The sequence below is a fragment of the Clupea harengus genome, chromosome 12 (assembly GCF_900700415.2).
Source record: "Clupea harengus chromosome 12, Ch_v2.0.2, whole genome shotgun sequence".
NCBI lineage: Eukaryota > Metazoa > Chordata > Actinopteri > Clupeiformes > Clupeidae > Clupea > Clupea harengus.
In genome coordinates, this window is record NC_045163.1 from 3,101,343 (window position 1) to 3,123,842 (window position 22,500).

At 49.2% G+C, this 22,500-nt stretch overlaps 1 protein-coding gene across 1 annotated transcript in view; it reads left to right on the forward strand.

Moving 5' to 3' along the window:
* LOC105893845 (WD repeat-containing protein 7) overlaps positions 1 to 22,500 on the forward strand; it is a 130,225-nt gene that overhangs the window by 46,325 nt on the left and 61,400 nt on the right. The window contains exon 25 of the mRNA XM_031577876.2: positions 12,184 to 12,294. Coding sequence (XP_031433736.1) covers positions 12,184 to 12,294 — 111 coding nt within the window. The remainder of the gene's footprint in view (positions 1 to 12,183; positions 12,295 to 22,500) is intronic.

Genomic DNA, 22,500 nt, shown 5'->3' on the forward strand with positions numbered 1-22,500 from the left:
GAAAATGACTCAAGGTCGTTGTTTACTGTTAGTTAGGTCGTTGTTAACTGTTGGTTAGGTCGTCGTTTACTGTTAGGTCGTTGTGAAGCCACATTTCTTGCACAACCTATTCTGTTACAGCCTGCAACCACACAAGATTATCATCAAAATAATGGCACTATGAGACGAGATAAATCCTATAAATCGTTTATTTGTCAACATCAGCAAAATGTGGTTTAGTGAAGTGAAAAAGCCTTCTTCCCCTTCTTAAGGTTAGTGGCATTTCGAGTCACGTTATAGGCTATCAAACTAACCCAGAGAGTCGCTGATGTGTCCCATAGATTACGCCCTCCTTGTAGAAATAGAACAATTTGATTAGCTAATCACCATGATATGTCTGACAATCCAAATGACATTTTCTCTTCTTTGCCATGAGCGGAGCTAAGACTGAAGCTTCAGGGAGCACGACACGCGATGGGAGAGGACAGATTTGATGCCGTGTCTAATGGGAGTAGGAACTCTCTCTCTGGAACTCCGTGATTCTCATTAATCAATAAAATAGGATAATAACCATAAGATATAGTTCCGTTATTCATTGATATGCTTTGGTTACTCAAATGTCAGGTTAAAGGATACTTATTTTGTTTTGTATGAGCATTATTATCAGATATTTTAATATTTAACATTTCAATTTTAATTTAAAGGTTTTAAATTTACCGCTGTTTTAATACATTTTACCAGACAAAAAAATGGTAATAACCGGCTTACGGCAACTCGGCACGGCAGGATTTTTGACCTGTCAGGTAGACACTTCCCATAGATATCATGGTATGAAAGGTGGAGGTGTGTAGTCAGGAGAGATCATGTCCTTTAGTGCTGTGTGTGTGTGTGTGTGTGTGTGTGTGTGTGTGTGTGTGTGTGTGTGTGTGTGTGTCTCTATCTATTGATAGATTGTTGGGAACAGAGGAGAGCAGGTTCCTCTTTCCCAGAAATCTCAGTTCTGTGGGGGGTGAGGTGAGTCTCACCGTCTTCCTGCTTAGTGCCACTTATCCCCCGCCGGCCTTCCAGTGCCTTCCGAACGGGGCGTACGGCAGAAATAGAGAGGAGGAGAGAAGGAGAGGTGGAGGTGGAGTAGTGGAAGTTTTGCTTGGGCTTTTATCTGGAGTGAGGCCTGAATTATTCATGCAGGACAAGGGATATCCCCTGAGACTGGGCAAGGAGCTGCAGCCTCCTTCTGAGGCCCTCTCAGTGTGTGTGTGTGTGTGTGTGTGTGTGTGTGTGTGTGTGTGTGTGTGTGTGTGTGTGTGTGTGTGTTTTGGACATAGACATAGTGACTGGACATAGTGGACATGGACATAGTGACTCTCAGTGTCAGTTCTTTTACGGGAAAGAGTGTGTGCGTGTGTCTTTGTATCTCTGGCTTTGTATTGTAGAACTTAACGTGTGTGTGTGTGTGTGTGTGTGTGTGTGATCGCTTGCGCATCTTCCTGGAACTGGTGTTGTGCACTGTCAGTTTCAGGCGGGCGATGGAGCCTCTCCGACACTGGCGGGAGGCAGCCAGGGACCCAGGGGAATGGCTGCCATGGCAACTGGCGCTGGTCAGTGTTGTGTTACCGTGGTAGCACTTGTGGGGGGAGGGGGGCGCTTGACCTCGGCAGGGGTGCAGGGTTGCAGGGTCACGGAATCCCATCTCTTTGTTTGCCTTCGCAAAGCTTCTCTTCTCTTCTTCTCTTCTCTTCTCTTCTCCCTCTATCCTGACCAATATTCCCATCTAGCTCTGATTGAGTTCTAAATGCAACTCCTTTTTATTATTGCAATCTGAAGGGCTAGCTCTTCTTGAGTTCCAAATACAGCTCAGACAGAATGATGAAGAATTAAATGTCTAACCTTCACCTTTTTTTCCTGCTGATTTCAACCTGCTGCTGTTATGAAATTATACCAAATCCACACACACACACACACACACACACACACACACACACACACACACACACACACACACACCACAGGCTCATGTACACCATTCCTGTGCGCTGGGTTTCTTAATGAGTGTTCTGGGCCAGTGCTCCCAGATTTCACAGGCACCTTGTCATGCTCGAGGCTCCTGCATGCACCTGATGGCCCCACACAGCCAACACACACACACACACACACACACACACACACACACACACACACACACACACACAGGGACATGGCAGCCCTGATCGATACACACACACCCTCACCACTCGTCAATAATTATTATTTATTTGTTTACATGTCTCACCAGGAAGTGAATCCACGTCTGCCTCAGGCACCCCCCAAAAATGTATGTGATTTTCTTTTTGTGTTTTTTTTTTTCCTGGGTGCGCTTATAAAAGTTGAATCACATCACATAGCCGCAGCACATGGCCTCATATAGTGTATTATTTGAGTTGCTAGAAAAATAATCTGATTTCCAAAGAGGAATGATATAGATCCAGCTGTGTGGGTATTATGTTGCCTATCTACTTGTGGCTTTAATGGAGAAACAGGGACTATTTGACTGCCATTCTGCCTGAGGAGAGAGCCTGCTTTGGTGCCTTCTGCAGCACGTGCGTTAGAAGTTGAAACAGAAGTTATGAAGCGGCCGTCAGTGTTGAGTGTAGCGGAATGTATGTGTGTGCGCTGGTCCTCAAATGTTGTGGTCTAAGGAGGTGTGTGTGTGTGTGTGTGTGTGTGTGTGTGTGTGTGTGTGTGTGTGTGTGTGTGTGTGTGTGTGTGTGTGTGTGTGTGTGTGTGTGTGTGTGTGTGTGTGTGTGTGTGTGTGTGTGTGTGTGTGTGTGTGTGTGTGTGTGTGTGTGTGGTGAAGGTGAGGCAAGGCTGGGCGCGCCACAGCATACCCATTACAGCAGAAAGGTCACAGGCGCCCAGCGCCACACACACCTGAGGCCCCCGCTGAGAGACACGAGGCAGAGCACTGAATAACTGACCTTTCCCTCCCCCTGTGCCAGACGCCATGGCAGCCCAGGTACATGGTCTAGAGAGAGAGAGAGAGAGAGAGAGAGAGAGAGAGAGAGACACCAAGAGAGACACCAAGAGAGAGAGAGAGAGAGAGAGAGAGAGAGAGAGAGACACCAAGAGAGAGAGACACCAAGAGAGAGAGAGAGAGAGAGACTAAGCACGGCGTGGTGAGCCTTCGGTATAGCCACACTATATTCCAACCTCCTTCTGCAGCGTGAGTAAGTCTTCTGGCTCTTACTGATGCACCCAGGTCCTGGAGGGTTGGACGCAGGAGGAGGGTGGCAGGCTGCTCAGCGTCTTCTCAGTGGGACAGCCCAGTGTCAAGAGGCCACATAGGGCAGCTCTGCAGGAATTTCCACATGGCGAGTGTGTGTGTGCTTGAAGGGTGTGTGCGTGTATTTGTGTACATATGTGTGTGTGTGTGTCAACTTGTCGGCCTTTGATGTGGTGTGTGTGTGCGTGTGTGTGTGTGTTTGTGTACAAGTACTCATGACAGTGTGTGTGTGTGACTGTCTGTGTGTGTGTGACTGTCTGTGTGTGAGTGTGTGTGACTGCGTGTGTCTGTGTGTGTGTGTGTGTGTGTGTGAGAGAGTGTGTGTGTGAGTGTGAGAGAGTGTGTGTGTGAGTGTGAGAGAGTGTGTGTGTGAGTGTGAGTGCCCATGGCAGGAGAGAGCTCAGTGCTGAGAGGTGTTGGCACGCCCCCTGTGAGTTGGTGGCTCCTTTCAGCTGACTCCTCATGCACACACACACACACACACACACACACGCACACACACACACACACACACACCAGCTTGAACTCGCCCCCATCCCACCACCGCCCTTTGATCCGCAGGAATGGACACTCTTTCATTTCCTTTCATTCCTTCATCTCCATCCCTCCCTCTCTATCCCTCCCTCTATCCCTCCCTCTCTATCCCTCCCTCTATCCTCCTCTGGATGTCTCCTGTGGTGTTTGGTCAGATTGGCTAATCTCTGTGTAGACTGGCTTCTCTGTCTCTCTCTCTCTCTCTGTCTCTGTCTCTGTCTCTGTCTCTGTCTCTCTGTCTCTGTCTCTGCGTGTATGTGTGTGCACGCGTGCCTGTGTGCAAGTGTACACACATTGTATGCAAGTACCTGTGTTCCTCTGTGCCAGTTTCAAAGCCACTTCAAAGGCACGGTGGATGAGTGTTGACACAGACAGACAGACAGACAGACGCACAGATGCAGACAGACAGACAGACAGACGCAGACAGACAGACGCAGACAGACAGGCGCAGACAGACAGACAGAAGCCCAGTGTGTAGTGTGCCATCATGTCAATGTGAGTGTAGCGTTGGCACACTGGCCAGGCGTCTGTGGACTCCGTGGCTTCCTGAAAAGCATTAGGAAAAGGGCTGTTTGAAAACACGGATGGAAGAAAGGATCAGTGAGTTGGAGAGAGAAAGAAAGAAAGAGAGAGGGACCAAGTGAGGAGTGACCAAAGAGAGGGAGATCACTAGGGTATGGAAAAGAGAGGGAGATCACTAGGGTATGGAAAAGAGAGGGAGATCACTAGGGTATGGAAAAGAGAGGGAGATCACTAGGGTATGAGAAAGAGAGGGAGATCACTAGGGTATGGAAAAGAGAGAGAGATCACTAGGGTATGGAAAAGAGAGAGAGATCACTAGGGTATGGAAAAGAGAGGGAGATCACTAGGGTATGGAAAAGAGAGAGAGATCACTAGGGTATGGAAAAGAGAGGGAGATCACTAGGGTATGGAAAAGAGAGGGAGATCACTAGGGTATGGAAAAGAGAGGGAGATCACTAGGGTATGGAAAAGAGAGGGAAATCACTAGGGTATGGAAAAGAGAGGGGGATCACTAGGGTATGGAAAAGAGAGGGGGATCACTAGGGTATGGAAAAGAGAGAGAGATCACTAGGGTATGGAAAAGAGAGGGAGATCACTAGGGTATGGAAAAGAGAGAGAGATCACTAGGTATGGAAAAGAGAGGGGGATCACTAGGGTATGGAAAAGAGAGGGAGATCACTAGGGTATGGAAAAGAGAGAGAGATCACTAGGTATGGAAAAGAGAGAGAGATCACTAGGGTATGGAAAAGAGAGGGGGATCACTAGGGTATGGAAAAGAGAGGGAGATCACTAGGGTATGGAAAAGAGAGGGAGATCACTAGGGTATGGAAAAGAGAGGGAGATCACTAGGGTATGGAAAAGAGAGAGAGATCACTAGGGTATGGAAAAGAGAGAGAGATCACTAGGTATGGAAAAGAGAGAGAGATCACTAGGGTATGGAAAAGAGAGGGAGATCACTAGGGTATGGAAAAGAGAGGGAGATCACTAGGGTATGGAAAAGAGAGAGAGATCACTAGGGTATGGAAAAGAGAGGGGGATCACTAGGGTATGGAAAAGGCAGAAACCTGTAAAGCGCCACATAGCAGCCTCCTGCACAGATTGAAGATGCAGCGCTATCTCTCTCGTCTTTCTCCCTCGTCTTTCTCCCTCTTTTTTCCCTTCTTCTCTCCTCCCTGCATCTCCCTCCTCCCCCCTTTGGCCTCTCCTTCTCTTTTTATTTTCTTTTTATTGTGTGCCTGTGTGTGTTGTTGGGGGTGTGAGAAAGCAGACAGCCTGTGTGTGTAATGCAATTGGGGAGCAGGCCGTGGATCGATAAGCATGGTGAGAGGGGAATTAATGGGAGGCAGGCAGTCTGTCTATCATAGAGAGAAAGGGAGGGAGGGAGGGAGGGAGAGGAAGGCGGAGAGGGAAGGGGTGCGTTGGGGGGGGGGGGGGGGGGGGGGGGGGCGACCGAGGGAGACACAAGAAAGTGTGTGTGTGTGCCTGTGTGCTTGTGTATTGGAGAGGGGAATGTGAAAGATTGTGTATGTGTATGCCTGTGTGTTTTAGAGTGAGAGAATGAGAAATAATACTGTGCGTGCGTGCGTGTGTGTGTGTGTGTGTGTGTGTGTGTGTGTGTGTGTGTGTGTGTGTGAGTGAGTGTGAGACACACACAGAGAGTCGAGGGAGAGGGTGAAGATACATTGAGATTTAAAGAGAGATCTGTCCATAACGATGCTAGATCAGTTGGCCAGTGTGAGCTGTGCCATTGAGTTTGTGTGTGTGTGTGAGTGTGTGTGTGTGTGTTGGTGGGTGGCGTGCGGTGTGTGAATGTGTGTGTTGGGTGGCGTGCGGTATGTGTGTGTTGGGTGGCGTGCGGGGTGTGTATGTGTGTGTTGGGTGGCGTGCGGTATGTGTGTGTTGGGTGGCGGGCGGTGTGTGTATGTGTGTGTTGGGTGGCGAGCGGGCGGTGTGTGTATGTGTGTGCTCACGGTATGTAGAGTGTCTCTGGAGGCCTGTGTTTACAGACACAGCCATGGAGCAGGTGGACTCCCCTCCAGGTGGACTCCCCTCCTCCAGGTGGACTCCCCTCCAGGTGGACTCCCCTCCTCCAGGTGGACTCCCCTCCATCCTGCTGAAGAATTGGCCCTCCTCTCAGGGGTGTCTTTCATCACTGTGGGATGGCTGAAATTATTTTCTTTGTTTTCTCTCCCATGTGACATACCTCTCTCCCTCTTTCTTTCTCCCCCCTCCCTCTCTCTCTCTCTCTCTCTCTCTCTCTCTCTCTCTCTCTATTACTCTTTTCTTTCTGCTCTCTGCCTCTCTCCCGTGAGACATGTGAAAAGAGTTTATTGCCTGCAAACGGCAGAGACAAAGCAGAAACTTGGTTTGAGTGAACAGACAGAACTCCACCAATAAATGCTGACTGGGGAGAGTCATTTCTCCCGCCTGGGCCGGGAGAGAGGGATGAGGAGGGGGAAGGGGAGTAATGGGAAATAAGTAACAAATGATTGTGGTGGATTGCGTTTGAGAAATGAAGATGAAGATGAAGATCGGAGCGGAGGGGAGATTCAGGAGTGACGTGGAGACAGAGACGCTGTGACAGGGCGTGGACAGGGGCCGTGGCAGGGGCCGTGGCAGAAGTATCAGATTAAGATTAGGGGCCTGCTAGCAATCTGGGTGCTCTGGAATAATTTCTTCTGTCCATCCTTGACTACATTTAATTACAGTTCTTCTGGAAGACATTTTGTCAAGGAAGATTTAATGTTTACTCACCTGGTTATCCATTTTTAATGGGATTTTCAAGGTTGTACACAGTATTCTATTCTATTCTATTCTATTCTATTCTATGCGGTTCTTGCTGGTCAGAGCAACTGGAGTTTCAGTGTGGTGGACACCTCCGCATACAACCCTTAAGGTCTGTTAAGGATCTGTAGAGTTGAAACTGAATTGTGTAGAAGAAAGGTCAGAGTTTCTGTAAGATTGTGTGTGGCCACCTCACATCATGCCTATTAGGGGTAAGCCGTGTGTGTGTGCTTGTGCTCGAGCCAGGGGGAGAGAGAGTTAAAGGGAAGATGCAGCAGGTACATCATTTCTTCCTCAGTGTTAAAGCCGCCACAGCCTCTTTGTGTGCTCTAATGGTGGCTGTGGCCTCTGGCGGTGCCGTCTTGCTTGAGCGCTCCGCTTCTGGAGATGATCCGGACTGAAGCGCACTTCCTGCTGTGCTCACCCCCGCCGCTGGCCCCGGCCCCTCCTTCCCGGCCGCCCCCCCTCCGCCCCCCTGCTCCCAGCTGATTGGCTGGTGGCCACCTGACCCCGTGCAGCGCCGCTGAAAGGCTAGGGAATTGGAACGTTCCCCCCGCTGGCTGGCAACAAAGCCCCACAGTTCAGCAGCCGAGTGAGACGCACACCATAAGCACTCCATCTCGCCCGCTTCTTCACACCTTCTTTCTATCTATCAGTCACATAATCTCTCAAGCTGTTTCTCTCCTTCTCTTAGGCCTATTCTACCTCTCGCTCATCCTCTCTCTTAGTCTTTCCCCTCTGTCTATCTGGGCTTTCAATGTATGTGTGTCTCTCTCTCTCTCTCTCTATCTCTCTCTCTCTCTTAGTCTTTCCCCTCTGTCTATCTGGGCTTTCAATGTATGTGTGTCTCTCTCTCTCTCTCTCTCTCTCTCTCTCCTAGTCTTTCCCCTCTGTCTATCTGGGCTTTCAATGTATGTGTGTCTCTCTCTCTCTCTCTCTCTCTCTCTCTCCTAGTCTTTCCCCTCTGTCTATCTGGGCTTTCAATGTATGTGTGTCTCTCTCTCTCTCTCTCTCTCTCTCTCTCTCCTAGTCTTTCCCCTCTGTCTATCTGGGCTTTCAATGTATGTCTCTCTCTCTCTCTCTCTCTCTCTCCTAGTCTTTCCCCTCTGTCTATCTGGGCTTTCAATGTCTGTCATGTGTGTCTCTCTCTCTCTCTCTCTCTCTCTCTCTCTCTCTATCTCTATCTCTCTCTCTCTCTTAGTCTTTCCTCTCTGTCTATCTGGGCTTTCAATGTCTGTCGTGTGTGTCTCTCCCTCTCCCTCTCTCTCTCTCTGTCTTAGTCTTTCCCCTCTATCTATCTGGGCTTTCAATGTCTGTCGTGTCTCTCCCCCCCCCCCCCCCCCCCCCCCCCCTCTCTTTCTCTGTCTGTCTGTCTTTCTTTTTCCCTTCTCTCCAGCTTTCCTTCTGTCATCTACCTTTCTTTTGGTGTTCTGTTTATCCTTTCTCTTACGTGTTATCCTTCTTCCATCTTTAGTTTTTCTATCTTTCTATCATTTTTCCTCCGCTGCCCCTGGTAGCCCTCGCTCTTCGCTCAAGAGCCTTGGCGTGTTATCAGTAAATCGGCGCGGAGGCTTTGAGTGTGTGAGTGTGAGTGTGAGTGTGTGTGTGTGTGTGTGTGTGTGTGTGTGTGTGTGTGTGTGTCCTTGCCTGTAGTGGAGGAGCAGTGCAGTCAACCAGAACTATGAGCTATAGGTGAGCTGCTGTGAGCTGCTTTTGCCTTACAGGCCACCATACACAACCACCTGTGGCGCCCTTGTCCTCATGAGACACTCTCAGGACACAGGTGGGACATTGGGTGGACGTGGGAAGTGTGAGTTTGGGCGACTTGTTAGGGCACTGTGTGTTGGCGTGTGTTAACTCTTGGGATATGGCTGTAATTGTTGTGAAGATGTGTGTGTGTGTATTTTCAGGCCACGGTCAGTGCGTGTGGGTCTCCCTAGTGAATGTTGTGCCTTGTGTGTGTGCGTGTGTGTGTGCGTGTGTGTGTGTGTGTGTGTTGTGTGTGTGTGTGCGTGCCGGAATGCGTGTGTGTGTGTGTGCATGTGTGTGCGCGTGTGTAAGTTAGTGAGACTTATGACTGTTGTGAGAAATAGGACTGGTTTTATGAGTGTTATGACTGTTGTGAGAAATAGGAGTAGTTTTTCTGTGTGTTTGGGGTTGTTGTCCCTCCAGCGCTCCCCTTCACTGCCCAGGCCAGTGATTGCCCTCTCCAGGGGTGTGGAAGCTGGGATAACAGGGACCCAGCTGGCCCTAGGGGTCAGGATGGCCCCTGGATGGGAGGCCATGAGGATGGATGGATGCTTGGATGCTTGGATGACCAGGTGATTAAAATCTGCTGCAGGCCATGGTCCAGGGAGGATATGAGGGGGTGGGGCTGCGGGATGGGGCTGGAGGATTCTGTAATCTTGGCCTGCCACGCCCCCTACCCATGGGGTCAGGCCTGATTGACGGGGGAGGGGAGGGTCCAGACCTGATGAAAGAACACAGTGAGTGTCCGCCCGCACTCTCAGAAGAAGAAGCAGCGCTGTCCATCAGTACCCAGTGGCAGTGGAAAGAGCAAACTACACTCTACACTAATATTGCAGCGGTGGTGCTCTGACTTTGAAACACAGATGGTCATTCTGAGTTACTCGACACAACATTAGTAGCTCTCGCTTGCAGCAGGGGAGTAGTTCTTCACTGACAACCGCAGTCTGTTTGATGAAATTAGTGATCGGATTCGTATGAACTATAACAGCTTTAGTGTATCCTGCCTGGTAGCCAAGTAAAGGTTCATTAGTATCATGGGTTTGGTTTGAGCGTGTGACCGGTGGAGCAGGGATAAAGTCACTTGTCAGGGAGTACTGTCAGACCTCTCCTTCAACCAAGTTTGAGCCCCTTGTCTTCCCCTCAGCAATCCGAGGCGCTCTAACAGAAGTGAAATGAATACTTAAACACGTCCTTGGCGGAGCTCCGCGCGGCACGCACCACTCCGCACAGCACCGCTCCGCACAGACTTGTTAGGGAGATGTCAGACATGGCATCTCTTTCACCGCTGCTCTGAGTTTTAACACAGGAACATGGGAAGGCACAGAGAGCAGGATAAATAGAGGGAGGGAGGGAGGGAGGGAGGGAGGGAGAGAGAGAGAGGGAAGCAGGAGGAGGGGCGAGGTGAGGCACTGCACTCCGGGCCCAGGGGTTAACTAGGCCGGGGAGAAGTAGTGTGTCATAGCTGACACGGTCCGTTTGACCTTGCAGGAGGCCCTCCTCTATTCAGGGAAGGGCCAGCCAGGCAGGGAGCAGGCAGGGAGGGAGGGAGGGAGGGAAGGGTGGGCTGAGTTATGGGGCTGTGTGTGTGTGTGTGTGTGTGTGTGTGTGTGTGTGTGTGTGTGTGTGTGTGTGTGTGTGTGTGTGTGTGTGTGTGTGTGTGTGTGTGTGTGTGTGTGTGTGTGTGTGTGTGTGTGTGTGTGTGTGTGTGTGTGAGTGAGAGACACTCTTTCTCTAATTTACACGCTTGGGTAACGATGTTCCCGTCACCCAAAATTCCCAGGAATTCTAATCCCGTGGGCTCTGTGGGATCCTTCTCTGACCTTTATGAATGGCACCTGCTCGTGGGAGCTGGACTCGCCTCAGTGGTCCAGTTACCTCACACTGGCCACTAGGGCTCTGGGTTTGGCGTCAGGAACTATTTAGGTATTCTGATTCTATCATTATCTCCAACATCCTCTTACAGGCTCCTAGTCTCTCCAGTCTCTCTCCAGTCTCTCTCCAGTCTCTCTCCAGTCTCTCTCCAGTCTCTCTCCTAGTCTCTCCAGCCTCTCTCCTAGTCTCTCTCCAGTCTCTCTCCTAGTCTCTCTCCTAGTCTCTCTCCAGTCTCTCTCCAGTCTCTCTCCTAGTCTCTCTCCAGCCTCTCTCCAGTCTCTCTCCTAGTCTCTCTCCTAGTCTCTCTCCTAGTCTCTCTCCAGTCTCTCTCCAGTCTCTCTCCAGTCTCTCTCCAGTCTCTCTCCAGTCTCTCTCCAGTCTCTCTCCTAGTCTCTCTCCAGCCTCATGTGTAGTGGGATTGAATAGGAAGGAAAACAAGGATAACCCTCAACAATAGACAGGGCTAAATTCTTTTTATTCTACCATGCACTTAGAGATGGTTTTAGCTGCCACCTGGACCTTACACACACACACACACACACACACACATACATACACATACACATACACACATACACATACACACACACACACACACACACACAGCACAAACACTTAGAGACACAGCCCTCTCAAGGTCTCGTCGTTCCCTCCATAGAGAGAGAGGGAGGCTAGAAAGCGCTGCGTTCTCTTTAAGCACGTGGCCGCTCTGTGGCGGAGGTTAATTGAAACATAAAGCAGCGTGTTCTCGGCCAGGCAGGCACTAATCAATCCCTTCCTCCTCCCACAGATTCACACTCTTCATCAAATGCCAGCCGCGCAAAATCTTGTCAATATGGCAACAGCAAAAGTAGCACAACGAGATGTTTATTGCCTTTGTATGTGTGTGAGAAAGAAAGAGTGTGTGTGTGTGTGTTCAAACCTACCATCCTACAGCACGAAGACGGTCTAGCCTCCACTCCACTCCACTCCCCCCCCCCCCCCCTCTGTAACTGTCCCCTTCTCCTCACTGAGGAGGGCTCGTTCATTAATTAGCACAAAGCAGAGATTAGCTCATTCTCACCTTTAAGCAGCATTGATTCATTTGGCTGGCTCTAATGAAAAGCTTATTTTAATTGGTAATTCCAGGATAAGGGCTAAATTAGCCCGGCGAATAAAAATGGGTGTAATCGCAGAAGGGTTACAGGCTAATAAAGCTACCAATAATGCAATCCCCCCCCCCCCCATGAGCCCTGATGAGCTACTTAGCAAAGGCAGAAGGAAACAAGGAAAATGAGAGACATTAACTGTGTATGTCTATGTGTGTTTGTTGTGGGGGGGGGTGGACTATGTCCTTCCTGAATTGGTTGTCACCACTACCTCAGCTTAATGAGCTACCACGCTGCAGAAGAATGAAAGCAGGACAATAACCTTTGGCTAACCTACGTGTGTGTGTGTGTGTGTGTGTGTGTGTGTGTGTGGTGTGTGTGTGTGTCTCCTTGTAGCCACAGCAACTGAGGCGCCGCAGCCAATCCCACCACCCCCTGAACCGCAGCCAGTGGAGGTCAAAGTCCAGGAAGAGGAGATAGACGTGACGGACGATGACATCACTGCAGGTAGGCACAAGGCACTTTTTTGACCTTAACCTCACGTGGACACTCTGCATCCCAGTCTTCTTACACCTATCACACACACACACACACACACACACACACACACACACACAGAACATGATCAATAATTGACTGTTTATGGACAAGCGGATGCAGCACTAACTCCCAGAGCTGAGCATTTGATTGGCCATAATGCCATTGGAGCATAGCCGATCAAACACTCAGGGCCAGGTCCACTGTACATAGCAGTGAGTGGAGGAGAGCTGATCAGACACTCAGAGCCAGGTCCACTGTACATAGCAGTGAGTGGAGTAGAGCTGATCAGACACTCAGAGCCAGGTCCACTGTACATAGAGTAGAGGAGAGTAGAGCTGATCAGACACTCATAGCCAGGTCCACTGTACATAGAGTGGAGGAGAGCTGATCAGACACTCAGAGCCAGGTCCACTGTACATAGAGTAGAGGAGAGTAGAGCTGATCAGACACTCAGAGCCAGGTCCACTGTACATAGCAGTGAGTGGAGTAGAGCTGATCAGACACTCAGACCCAGGTCCACTGTACATAGCAGTGAGTGGAGTAGAGCTGATCAGACACTCAGACCCAGGTCCACTGTACATAGCAGTGAGTGGAGTAGAGCTGATCAGACACTCAGAGCCAAGTCCACTGTACATAGAGTGGAGGAGAGCTGATCAGACACTCAGACCCAGGTCCACTGTACATAGAGTGGAGAGCTGATCAGACACTCAGACCCAAGTCCACTGTACATAGAGTGGAGAGCTGATCAGACACTCAGACCCAGGTCCACTGTACATAGAGTGGAGAGCTGATCAGACACTCAGACCCAGGTCCACTGTACATAGAGTGGAGAGCTGATCAGACACTCAGACCCAGGTCCACTGTACATAGCAGTGAGTGGAGGAGAGCTGATCAGGACTGGGGGAAGCCAGAGGAAGAGGGGACTCTGTACCATGTGGTTCATGTAGCTGAGCATCTCCAAAACATGTGGTTATATTTTTTCCTACTCTGATATATATGGCCAGAAAACGTTTACCTGTAAGTATTTTCTTAAACAGTTGATCAGTTATTACTTAGAAACATTACTTCTTGTGGAAACCACTTGTAATGAACCGAAGTTTGTTCGAATTGTTTACTTTCATGAATATGCTAATCGCTAGCGCGGTTTCTATGGAATTTCACCTATAAGTTAGCATTAAGCTAAGTTTCTATCACAGTTAAACATGCAATGCTAAGTGATTGTTTTTAGAAACAAATGTTACGAGATGAGATTACTAAAATGTATTCTGTATGTCTGCTCAGTTTTACAATGCTTCCTAAGTAAAGGTTTGAAAAGAACTTCAAGCTTCAGACTTTCTCTTGGGGAAACTGTTATCTATCTGCCGAGCCAATGTAGCAGGCTAGAGTGACCACGCCACACACACAGAAGCTGGGGCAGAATAGTACAAAAAAATTGGTGCACTTGGAAGTTGTTTGCCAGTTAAATGAATGAAATTCTAAACAACTGATACAGTTCACCTGAACTGAGTGATGAAATTTGAAACACATTTCCTTGATAGAATACCATGCACTTTTAAGTTGTTGCAATTCTATTCAGTTCCATGCAATGCACTTTGTTGGTGGAGATACATTTGATTCTGCCTGTCACTCAAATCAGTTTAATCTTAAATATTGAGGATAATGACCAGTAAAGTTGTGTTGGTACAGCTCTGTACAATGAAGTGCATGTTTTTGTTAGTTAATTGCATTTCTCCAATTGTCTGTTAATATGGCTTGGTTATTGCTCACCTGGTTTGATTTTTGAATCCTTGGGCCTATGCGGCCTCTTGGGCATATGTTGTTAAGCACTTACAAAATAGAATATATTGACTCCTTCAGTATATTGTTGTAATTTCTTTATTTGTTACCGTGATTACTCATATCCTCCGGCCCCTGACTTTGTCTCAGTTTCAAGAACCGGCCCCAGCTCCAAACTAATTGAAGGGCCCTGCTTTAGGTGTTTCCACTAATCGGAGATGAATATCAGACTAGCCAGTGGCAGAGGGGTGGCTAGTGGCAGAAATGAGACTAGTGTCTCCCGTGTCAGCTCTTGAGATAAGCAGACAGACAGACAGACAGACATAAGACAGACAGACAGACAGACAGCAGGACAGAGCTGCGCACCACTTTGGGCCGCGGACCTCAGCTCTCAGCGCTCAGGAGATTGACAGCATCTCCACATCCCCACCGCTTGTCTTCTCTCTTCCTCCTTCTGTCTCCCTGAAAATCTAATTTCCTGCTCATCACAGGGTACACACACACACAAATACAAACACACACACACACACACAAATACAAATACAAATACAAACACACACACACACACATATACACACACACACACACACACACACACACACACACACACACAGCTCAGACAGCACTGCATAGTACATAGGGGGTCTCTGAAAGCATGAAGACTACATTTCACATGCTTCACTGTTCGTGTGTGTGTTTGTATTAGTGTGTGTGTCTGTAATGTGTGTGTGTGTCCCTTCCTGTCCCCTATAGAGCCACCGTAACCTAAAAAGCAGGGAGACGTTAGAGTGTGTAAAGAGCTGAGGGGAGGCAGGTGAGAGTGTTCAGCACTGAGAAGGCTGTAGACAGAAGTAAATCCCTCACAGAGCACCAGGCCCCAGACAGTGCTGTGCTTTCAGGAAAAACAACGAGTGATCAGAAGAGAGCCAGACAGACAGACAGACAGGCAGACAGACAGTAAGTTTGGAGTCTGAAGGCTTTATTCTTCTGTAAACCGATTCAGCAGTAGAGTGCGTGAGCTGCCAAAACATACATGATCCCAAGGATCGCACATATAAATATTGGGTCCAGGACTGACAGCTATCCCTTTGACCTGAACCAATAAGGCCGGATGTATTTCAAGGGATACAGCAATAAACATTCCTGTCTTCAAAGCTGGTCTCAGGTGTGTAAGAGATTGACAGAGGGGGGAAAAAGAGAGTGGGTTTTTAGGTGTGTGTGTGTGTGTGTGTGTGTGTGTGTGTGTGTGTGTGTGTGTGTGTGTGTGTGTGTGTGTGTGTGTGTGTGTGTGTGTGTGTGTGTGTGTGTGTGTGTGTGTGTGTGTGTGTGTGTGTGTGTGTGTGAGAGAGAGAGAGGGGTCTAAGGTAAGGGCTACTTGTGCATCTCTCCTCTGTGACAGGCCAGCGCACTGTTATTATTGTGAAAGTAATGACACTCTCCCCCTCCAAGGTGCTGCTGTGATAGCCTGCAGTGCTGCCTGATGTCAGACACACAACCATCACTCATTACTGTGGGAGCAAGTGTGTGTGTGTGTGCGTGTGTACGACAGAAGGTGAAAAGAGAGTGGGGGGTGAGCGATAGACAGAGCGACAGGGAGAAAGAGAGGGAGAAGAGGTGAGAAGAGGAGTGTGTTATAGTGAGAAGTCTTTCGCTGGTGAAAACACTGCAGAGCTATGTGTCACCTTGAGCTGTGATTGATACCAAGCCCACTCCAAAGGGTGTCGCTGTCAGCTGCGCCAGACAAATACAGGACATTTACAGCGGTGTGTGTGTGTGCGCGTGTGTGTGTGTGCGCGTGTGTGTGTGTGTGCGTGCGTGTGTGTGCGCGTGTGTGTGTACGCGTGGGAAGGCATCTTTAAATCCGCATACTTCTCTTTTATTGCTAGACTCCAGTGTTACAAAGGAAACCAATGTGTTGTCGTACAACTCTCAAAAAACCCACTGATCTGTGTGTAAACCTAACACACACACACACACACACACACACACACACACACACACACACACACACACACACACACACACACACACACACACACACACACACACACACGTACACACGTGTATAGACACGCATATATACCTATGTTTTCAGAACACGGTGGGTGTTGACCAGCTGTTGACTTTTCTTCAGTTGTATCTCCCATGGCTCTTCATAAAGTACTGCTAGTTAGCATGGTGCTTCATAAGGCACTGCTAGTTAGCATGGTGCTTCATAAGGCACTGCTAGTTAGCATGGTGCTTCATAAGGCACTGCTAGTTGGCATGGCTCTTCATAAGGCACTGCTAGTTAGCATGGTGCTTCATAAGGCACTGCTAGTTAGCATGGTGCTTCATAAGGCACTGCTAGTTAGCATGGTGCTTCATAAGGCACTGCTAGTTAGCATGGCGCTTCATAAGGCACTGCTAGTTAGCAAATTGGAGTGTGAGAGTGTTCGTGTCCTATGGCGTCACTACACTCTGTTCCCCCCCCCGATCAATGGCCACCAGGCCTCCATTTGAGGTTTAATCCTATTAAAACCCAGCTATAACAATCAAATCATTGGCATCAGCTGAGGTGTGCTTTGTAGTGTGGGGGTGGAGGGGGAGCTGAGGCAGGAGTTGCTGCCCAGGCAGTTTTTTTCTGTATCACGGACACCATCCAGGGACACTGGTGGTTTCATTAGTAGATTAGCGCGGTTGATCCCGCGAACACATCCACTTAGAGACCTTAATGAACCAATTGGGTGAGAGCTGCCAGACACCCTCACAGAATCCCAACGCAGGTGAAAAGCACCCAGACCCAGGCCTCGTGTCATCCAGCGCCAGCGCACCCCTCTCAGGTCTGATGCATGCAGGTCAGTGGGTTAGTGTGGACATTCTGGAGGGGTATTTGGGACCCATTGGAAGAGTGATTTCTAAGAGTGCTCTGGGCCTTTTTGAAAAAGCACCACTATCCACCATCTCCTCTCTCTCTCTCTCTCTCTCTCTCTCTCTCTCTCTCTCTCTCTCTCTCTCTCTGAATGCCCTTCTGCCCCGTGGCCGTCCAGACACGTCCATCAGACCTCTACAGGGGTAAAAAAGAAAAAAATCATTGTTTCTCAGAGATGGCAGCAGATGTATGAGCAAAGCAGAGAAAAAAAACACTGCAGATCTTTTCTCTTGCCCGTGGTTGGTGTTTAAAGTGGAGTGGCGGAGCCGTAATGGATCTGCTTGAGCCGGGTTTCAATCTGGGCTTTCACCGTGGGACCAGGGCGGCTGCCTCAGGGCCAGGGGCCATCTGATTGGTATTGGAGTAGTATTTTATTTTTTTAAATAAAGACAGAAAGCAGAAATGTTGGCCATGAAAACGTAGCGTTAGCGAGAGAAGCGGCCCTCAGCCCCGCACATCCAGCGACCTGTCTCTGTTTTAGTTAGCCCGGCTAACAGATTTAATACCGCGAAAAAGAAATGGAAAAACACATTGTCAATACGTGAAAAATGAGCAGTGCAAAATGATAAATTGTCAGGCGCGCGCGTGCTATTGACTGGCTGCGGCAGGCGCGCCCGGCTGGCCAGAGAGCACCATTTGGTTTTCCTGGGCGAGGCATCGCCGTGGTGATTACTCACAAGGCTCTGCACCAGGCTTCGTTCGGCTCCACGCCGTGTGATGTTGGCACTTGTGTGCACCTATGTGTTTTTGTGGGAGTGGATAGCCTGCTCCCTGGAGAAAAGTGTTACAGGGTTGGTATGAAGACCCTTGACTGTTGTTGTGATTTTGTTATTCAGCACAGCAGTGGATGGTGTGGGAGAGTTTCTTCTGCTGGCTACCTTTAGTGATTTTCGCTTTAAGGCTGTGGTGTAATACTGTATAGTAGTCTCTAGGACTGCAGTGTTATATCTAAGGATTTGTTTTTGCTGTTTTTGTTTTTGCAGTTAGCTTAATGTGAAATTGATACACTTTCCCCAAAATGTTCATGTTTGTGTGTCCGTGTATTTGTGTCTCTGTGTGTGTGTGTGTGTGTTCGTGTGTGGTGTGTGTGTGTGTGTGTGTGGTGGTGTGTGTGTGTGTGTGTGTGTGTGTGTGTGTGTGTGCTGGCTGTAACTAAAGGAAAAGCTGTCTCTGGTTAATGTGTTGCATGACGTGTATGGGTTGGGGGGTGGGATGGCTGGGTTATTAATGCTCTTTAAGGAGAGGGCCAGAAGGTCATGCAGGTGTGGGGGTCAGAGAAGGGAGGGAACATGGGGGAGAGAGAGAGGGAGAATGAAAGAGAGGGAGAGGGAGAGATGCGTCGTCATCTCCAGAGGCTCCCCCTCCCTCTCATCGATCGTGCGGAGTCTGTCTCCGGCACCTAATGTGGTTAAGTGTCTTTTCTTAATCCCGCTGAAACCGAGCGCTCGGCCTCCCAACAAAAAGGCCGCTAAACATTAGCTGCTCGTCCCGTCATCATGCGAGCAGGAGATAATAGCCCCGGCCACTCACCAGGAGGAGCTGCTCCTAATCCAACATGGGCACCCCCCCCACCCCCCCCCCCCCCCCCAGTCCTCTGCTATAAATAGGGCTGTCTTGCTTACTGCTCAGTGCCTTGGCTTTAACCTTGATTGTGTGTGTGTGTGTGTGTGTGTAAAAGCAATGCTGTTTGTGATGTATGTAAGAAATTCCGTGCATGATGTGTGATTGTGTGGGTGAGCAGTGCAATTGGTTGTGCATACAGTGGAGATGAGGGCTGTGCGTGTGTGTGTGTGTGTGTGTGTGTTTTAACCTGACAGACGTAGCATGAGTAGATGGCTCCAGAAGAGTGTTTTGTGGCGGGAGACTGATTCCAAGGAGAGGAAAGAGCAGGGTGAGGGCTGGGCCACACCATCTACACACACACACACACACACACACACACACACACACACACACACACACACACACACACACACACACACACACACACACACACACACACACACAGGGATGCATGGGAGCCTTGAGGATCTCATCAGAGCTCAGACGAATCGGGGAGAGGTGAGCTCTTCCTACAGATCTCTTTCTGTCTTGTACCCGTAGTGCAGACACAGACAAACAGATGCACACACACACACACACACACACACACACACACACACACACACACACACACACACACACACACACACACACACACGCATACAAAGCTACAAAGTCAATCGGGTGCTCATAAAGAGTCGATCGGGAGCTGCGTTAACCATGATCATTACATGTGACAGTATTAAATACGCGCCATTGTGTGTTATGACAGATTTCCAATGCATGTGGATAGGTCAAAAGCTCAGGTTGCTATGTGATCATAGCATTTAGTCTTTAGTTTCCATAGCGATGTAATGGACGTATCGCCTGGTTGCCGGCACCGTTCCAGACTCCTTTCCACACGAAAGCAAGAATCACTCAGTGTCCTGTTTAGCGTCATTCCACCCAATAGCAAGGTGCATCTGTATTCTATTCTGTCTGTCTGCTGTGTATGAATGCAGAGAGGTAAAGAGCTGCCAAGTTGATGTGGATTCATTTGGGATCTGGAAATATTTGACATACAAAAAAAAAACATTTTGCTGTTCAGTCATGCTGGGTTTGTAAAAAAAAAAAAAAAAAAACATACAACTTTCCCTTTCCTGTCCAAATAATCTCATCTGTCTCATTGGTTTGCTACTTTCTGTAGCTCAAGTGGATGTGTGTGTGGTCGTGGGAGAGTGTCATTGCTGAGTGTCTGCCCATGATTTGAGGTCTGGAGAGTGAAGTTCACTAGCTGAGACGAGACTGAGGAGAGGAGAGGAGAGGAGAGGAGAGGAGAGGAGAGGAGAGGAGAGGAGAAGAGATCTACCGGTCATCTCCAGGGAGCGGAAATTAAACACAGCAAACTGAAACGCAGAAAAGAAATTGGACAAAAAAATTGAAGAATGCATCCAACTCTTTCTTCCATTCTCATGTTATTTATATTATAATATTAATGTTACTTTTTTATACTGCCATGCTGCATATGTCAGGACTGTTCAGTCAAGCTCACTCAAAATGACAGTGTGGTGTCTATGGGTACAAGGCTACCCCCCCCCCCCCTCTCTAGGAGACATCTGAGCGCTTTCCTGCAGCTGAGTGCTGCTTGTCTCTTGCCGATCTGACATTTGGGAGAGAAAGAGCGCGCGAGGGGAATGAGGGAAAGTGTGAGAGATGGAGAGAGATGAAGAGAGCGAGAGAGAGAGCAAGCGAGCGAAAGGGGAGCTGTTGAAGGTGTGGGGGATTAGCGCCGGCACAGAGCTGTGTGTTAGCGGGCAGCGCTCCAGCAGAAAAAGGTCACTGGCTGTCTCCCGGTGACGGCCGCCGCCCCGGCACCTCTCCAAAGCCTCCCCGCGCCTCCCGGCATCTCAGCACCACTTTTATCTCTAATCCGCAAAAAGCCCGGCTTATTTATTTATTTCCCTCACATTCCCACAGTCCTTCAGCCCCTCAGAAAGTGCCGGGCCTAGCAGCGCAGCTACATGCAGAGCCTAACAAAGCCTCTCTCCACGGGAGCTAAAAGCAAAAGAAAAAAAAAGAAAATAGACAGACTAAGAGAAGCTCGACATTCTCCTCTGCAGACGTTGGGTTGTGTTTTTTTTTTTTCTGTACTCCTTTACCGCAGTGGGCCCGACCAAGTGGAGGAAATGCACCTGAGCTGGAGGGCTTAGCGCCTCTTCAAGTGCACAATATCCCCCTCTGATGGTTACAAACACCTGAAAGCCTGGAATCGTCTGGGAAAATCCCCTCAACGACTTGAGTAATCTGCGCCAGGTGCATTTTCAACAATCTAGCGAATCCCTACCAAAACTCCTTTTTAAAAGTCTTTAATTTCATAAAGCTCTGCAGGGGTCAGAGTTCACCGCTAGGCTCAGCCACAGTTTGAGACCCGTTTCATGTCTTTCAGCCGGCTCAGTGCCTGGCGTGTCGTCCTGCGGTGCGGTGTAGTGTCTTCATCCGTGCCGTTCCCATAGGACGAGGGGGTGCATTTTAAACAGCGCCCTGCTGCCTTAATCCGAGTGACGTGGAGGCTGAGTTAAGTCTCCGAGGGGGCCCTCGGTCCAGGTTTGGGCCTGTGACCCCATGACCCCTGACTGGTGGGCGCTCAGGTCACCAGTGCAGAGCTGCGTCTGTAGCCTCGTTCCGGTGTCCTCCAGTGCAGCTAGCCGCCATTTTGTCCACTCTGAGGTGGGGGAGCAGAACGCAGCTTACCAGCATGTGTCTCAATCACCATATGTAAAGACTTACCATTCAACCGTTTACCGTTTCATTTCAAGGAATAGCTTCAGATGATTTAAAATGTTGTGGTTGTTTAAAAAAAAAAAAATATCGCTTCACGGGTACTATCTATAATTTAACTATAATGGGATTTAAGGTCTATTTTTGTGAAAGTTTAATGAAATGAATATTAGCTGCAAAAAATCTCCCCAATGTAGATTTACACTCATAAGACTGAGTACTTTTCAGTATTTTTCAGTATTTTAGGATTACCATTGAAAAGGTCCTCCACTGCAGAACGCGTCTTAGCTGTGTGGCCCATTGCAATCCGATCCTCTGTTTAAGTTTATTAGACAGAAGTGTGTGTCCTCACCCTTGCTGTTGGGGGTCAGAGTGGGCTCCAGTGGCCTCGTGGAGCCACGCTGTCACATTAGGGTCCACACCCAGCAGTCCGGAGAGGTCGGAGATCAGGGGGTGAAGCTGCCGTCACCTCTGATGTCATTAAGAGCGGCTGATTGGGTTTTCTGAAATGCTAGCCTCTCTCGCTAATCCAATACAGTCAGCCCAGGGAATCCACGATTTGCTCATTTCAAGTCATTTTCCCAAAATGGATGAACTTCCTGAAGTAGGGTGACAGCGTCCCAATGCCCCCGCCCGCCTCCCCACTGCAGTCACGGTGTCGTTTGTGTATGTATGTCTTTTTGGCTTAAAATAGCCAGCGCCAGTGAAGTTTGGTGCTCAGAGAGCACTGAGGTACAGAGTTGTGCGCTGACAGGCGGGATGGACAGGAGTGGGTGGGGTGGAGGGCGAGAGGTGGATGGACAGGAAGGATGGACAGGAGTGGGTGGTGTGGAAGGCGAGAGGTGGTGGCTCTTGGCGAGCTGCCAGCGCTACCGCAGGACGAGCCTCTTTTGTCTGAGCAGATTGTTTGCGCGGCTCCTGCTGCTGCCTCTGCAGAGGGCAGTGATGTCACAGGTCAGAGGTCGCGACCTCTGTCATGCCCTGTCCGCTCGGACCTCCCCAAGGACCCTTTTTCATGGCTTCTCCTCTTTCGCCCTCCTCCCACTCTCCCTCCAGCAGTTCTCTCTCTCTCCATCCTTTATTTCCCCTTTCATCTGTGCGCCCCATCTCTCCTCTTTTTTTTCTTCCCCGCGCTCTGGGCTCATTCTTCCCCTTCTGCTCCTTTCATTCCTTCTGCTCTCTCTCTC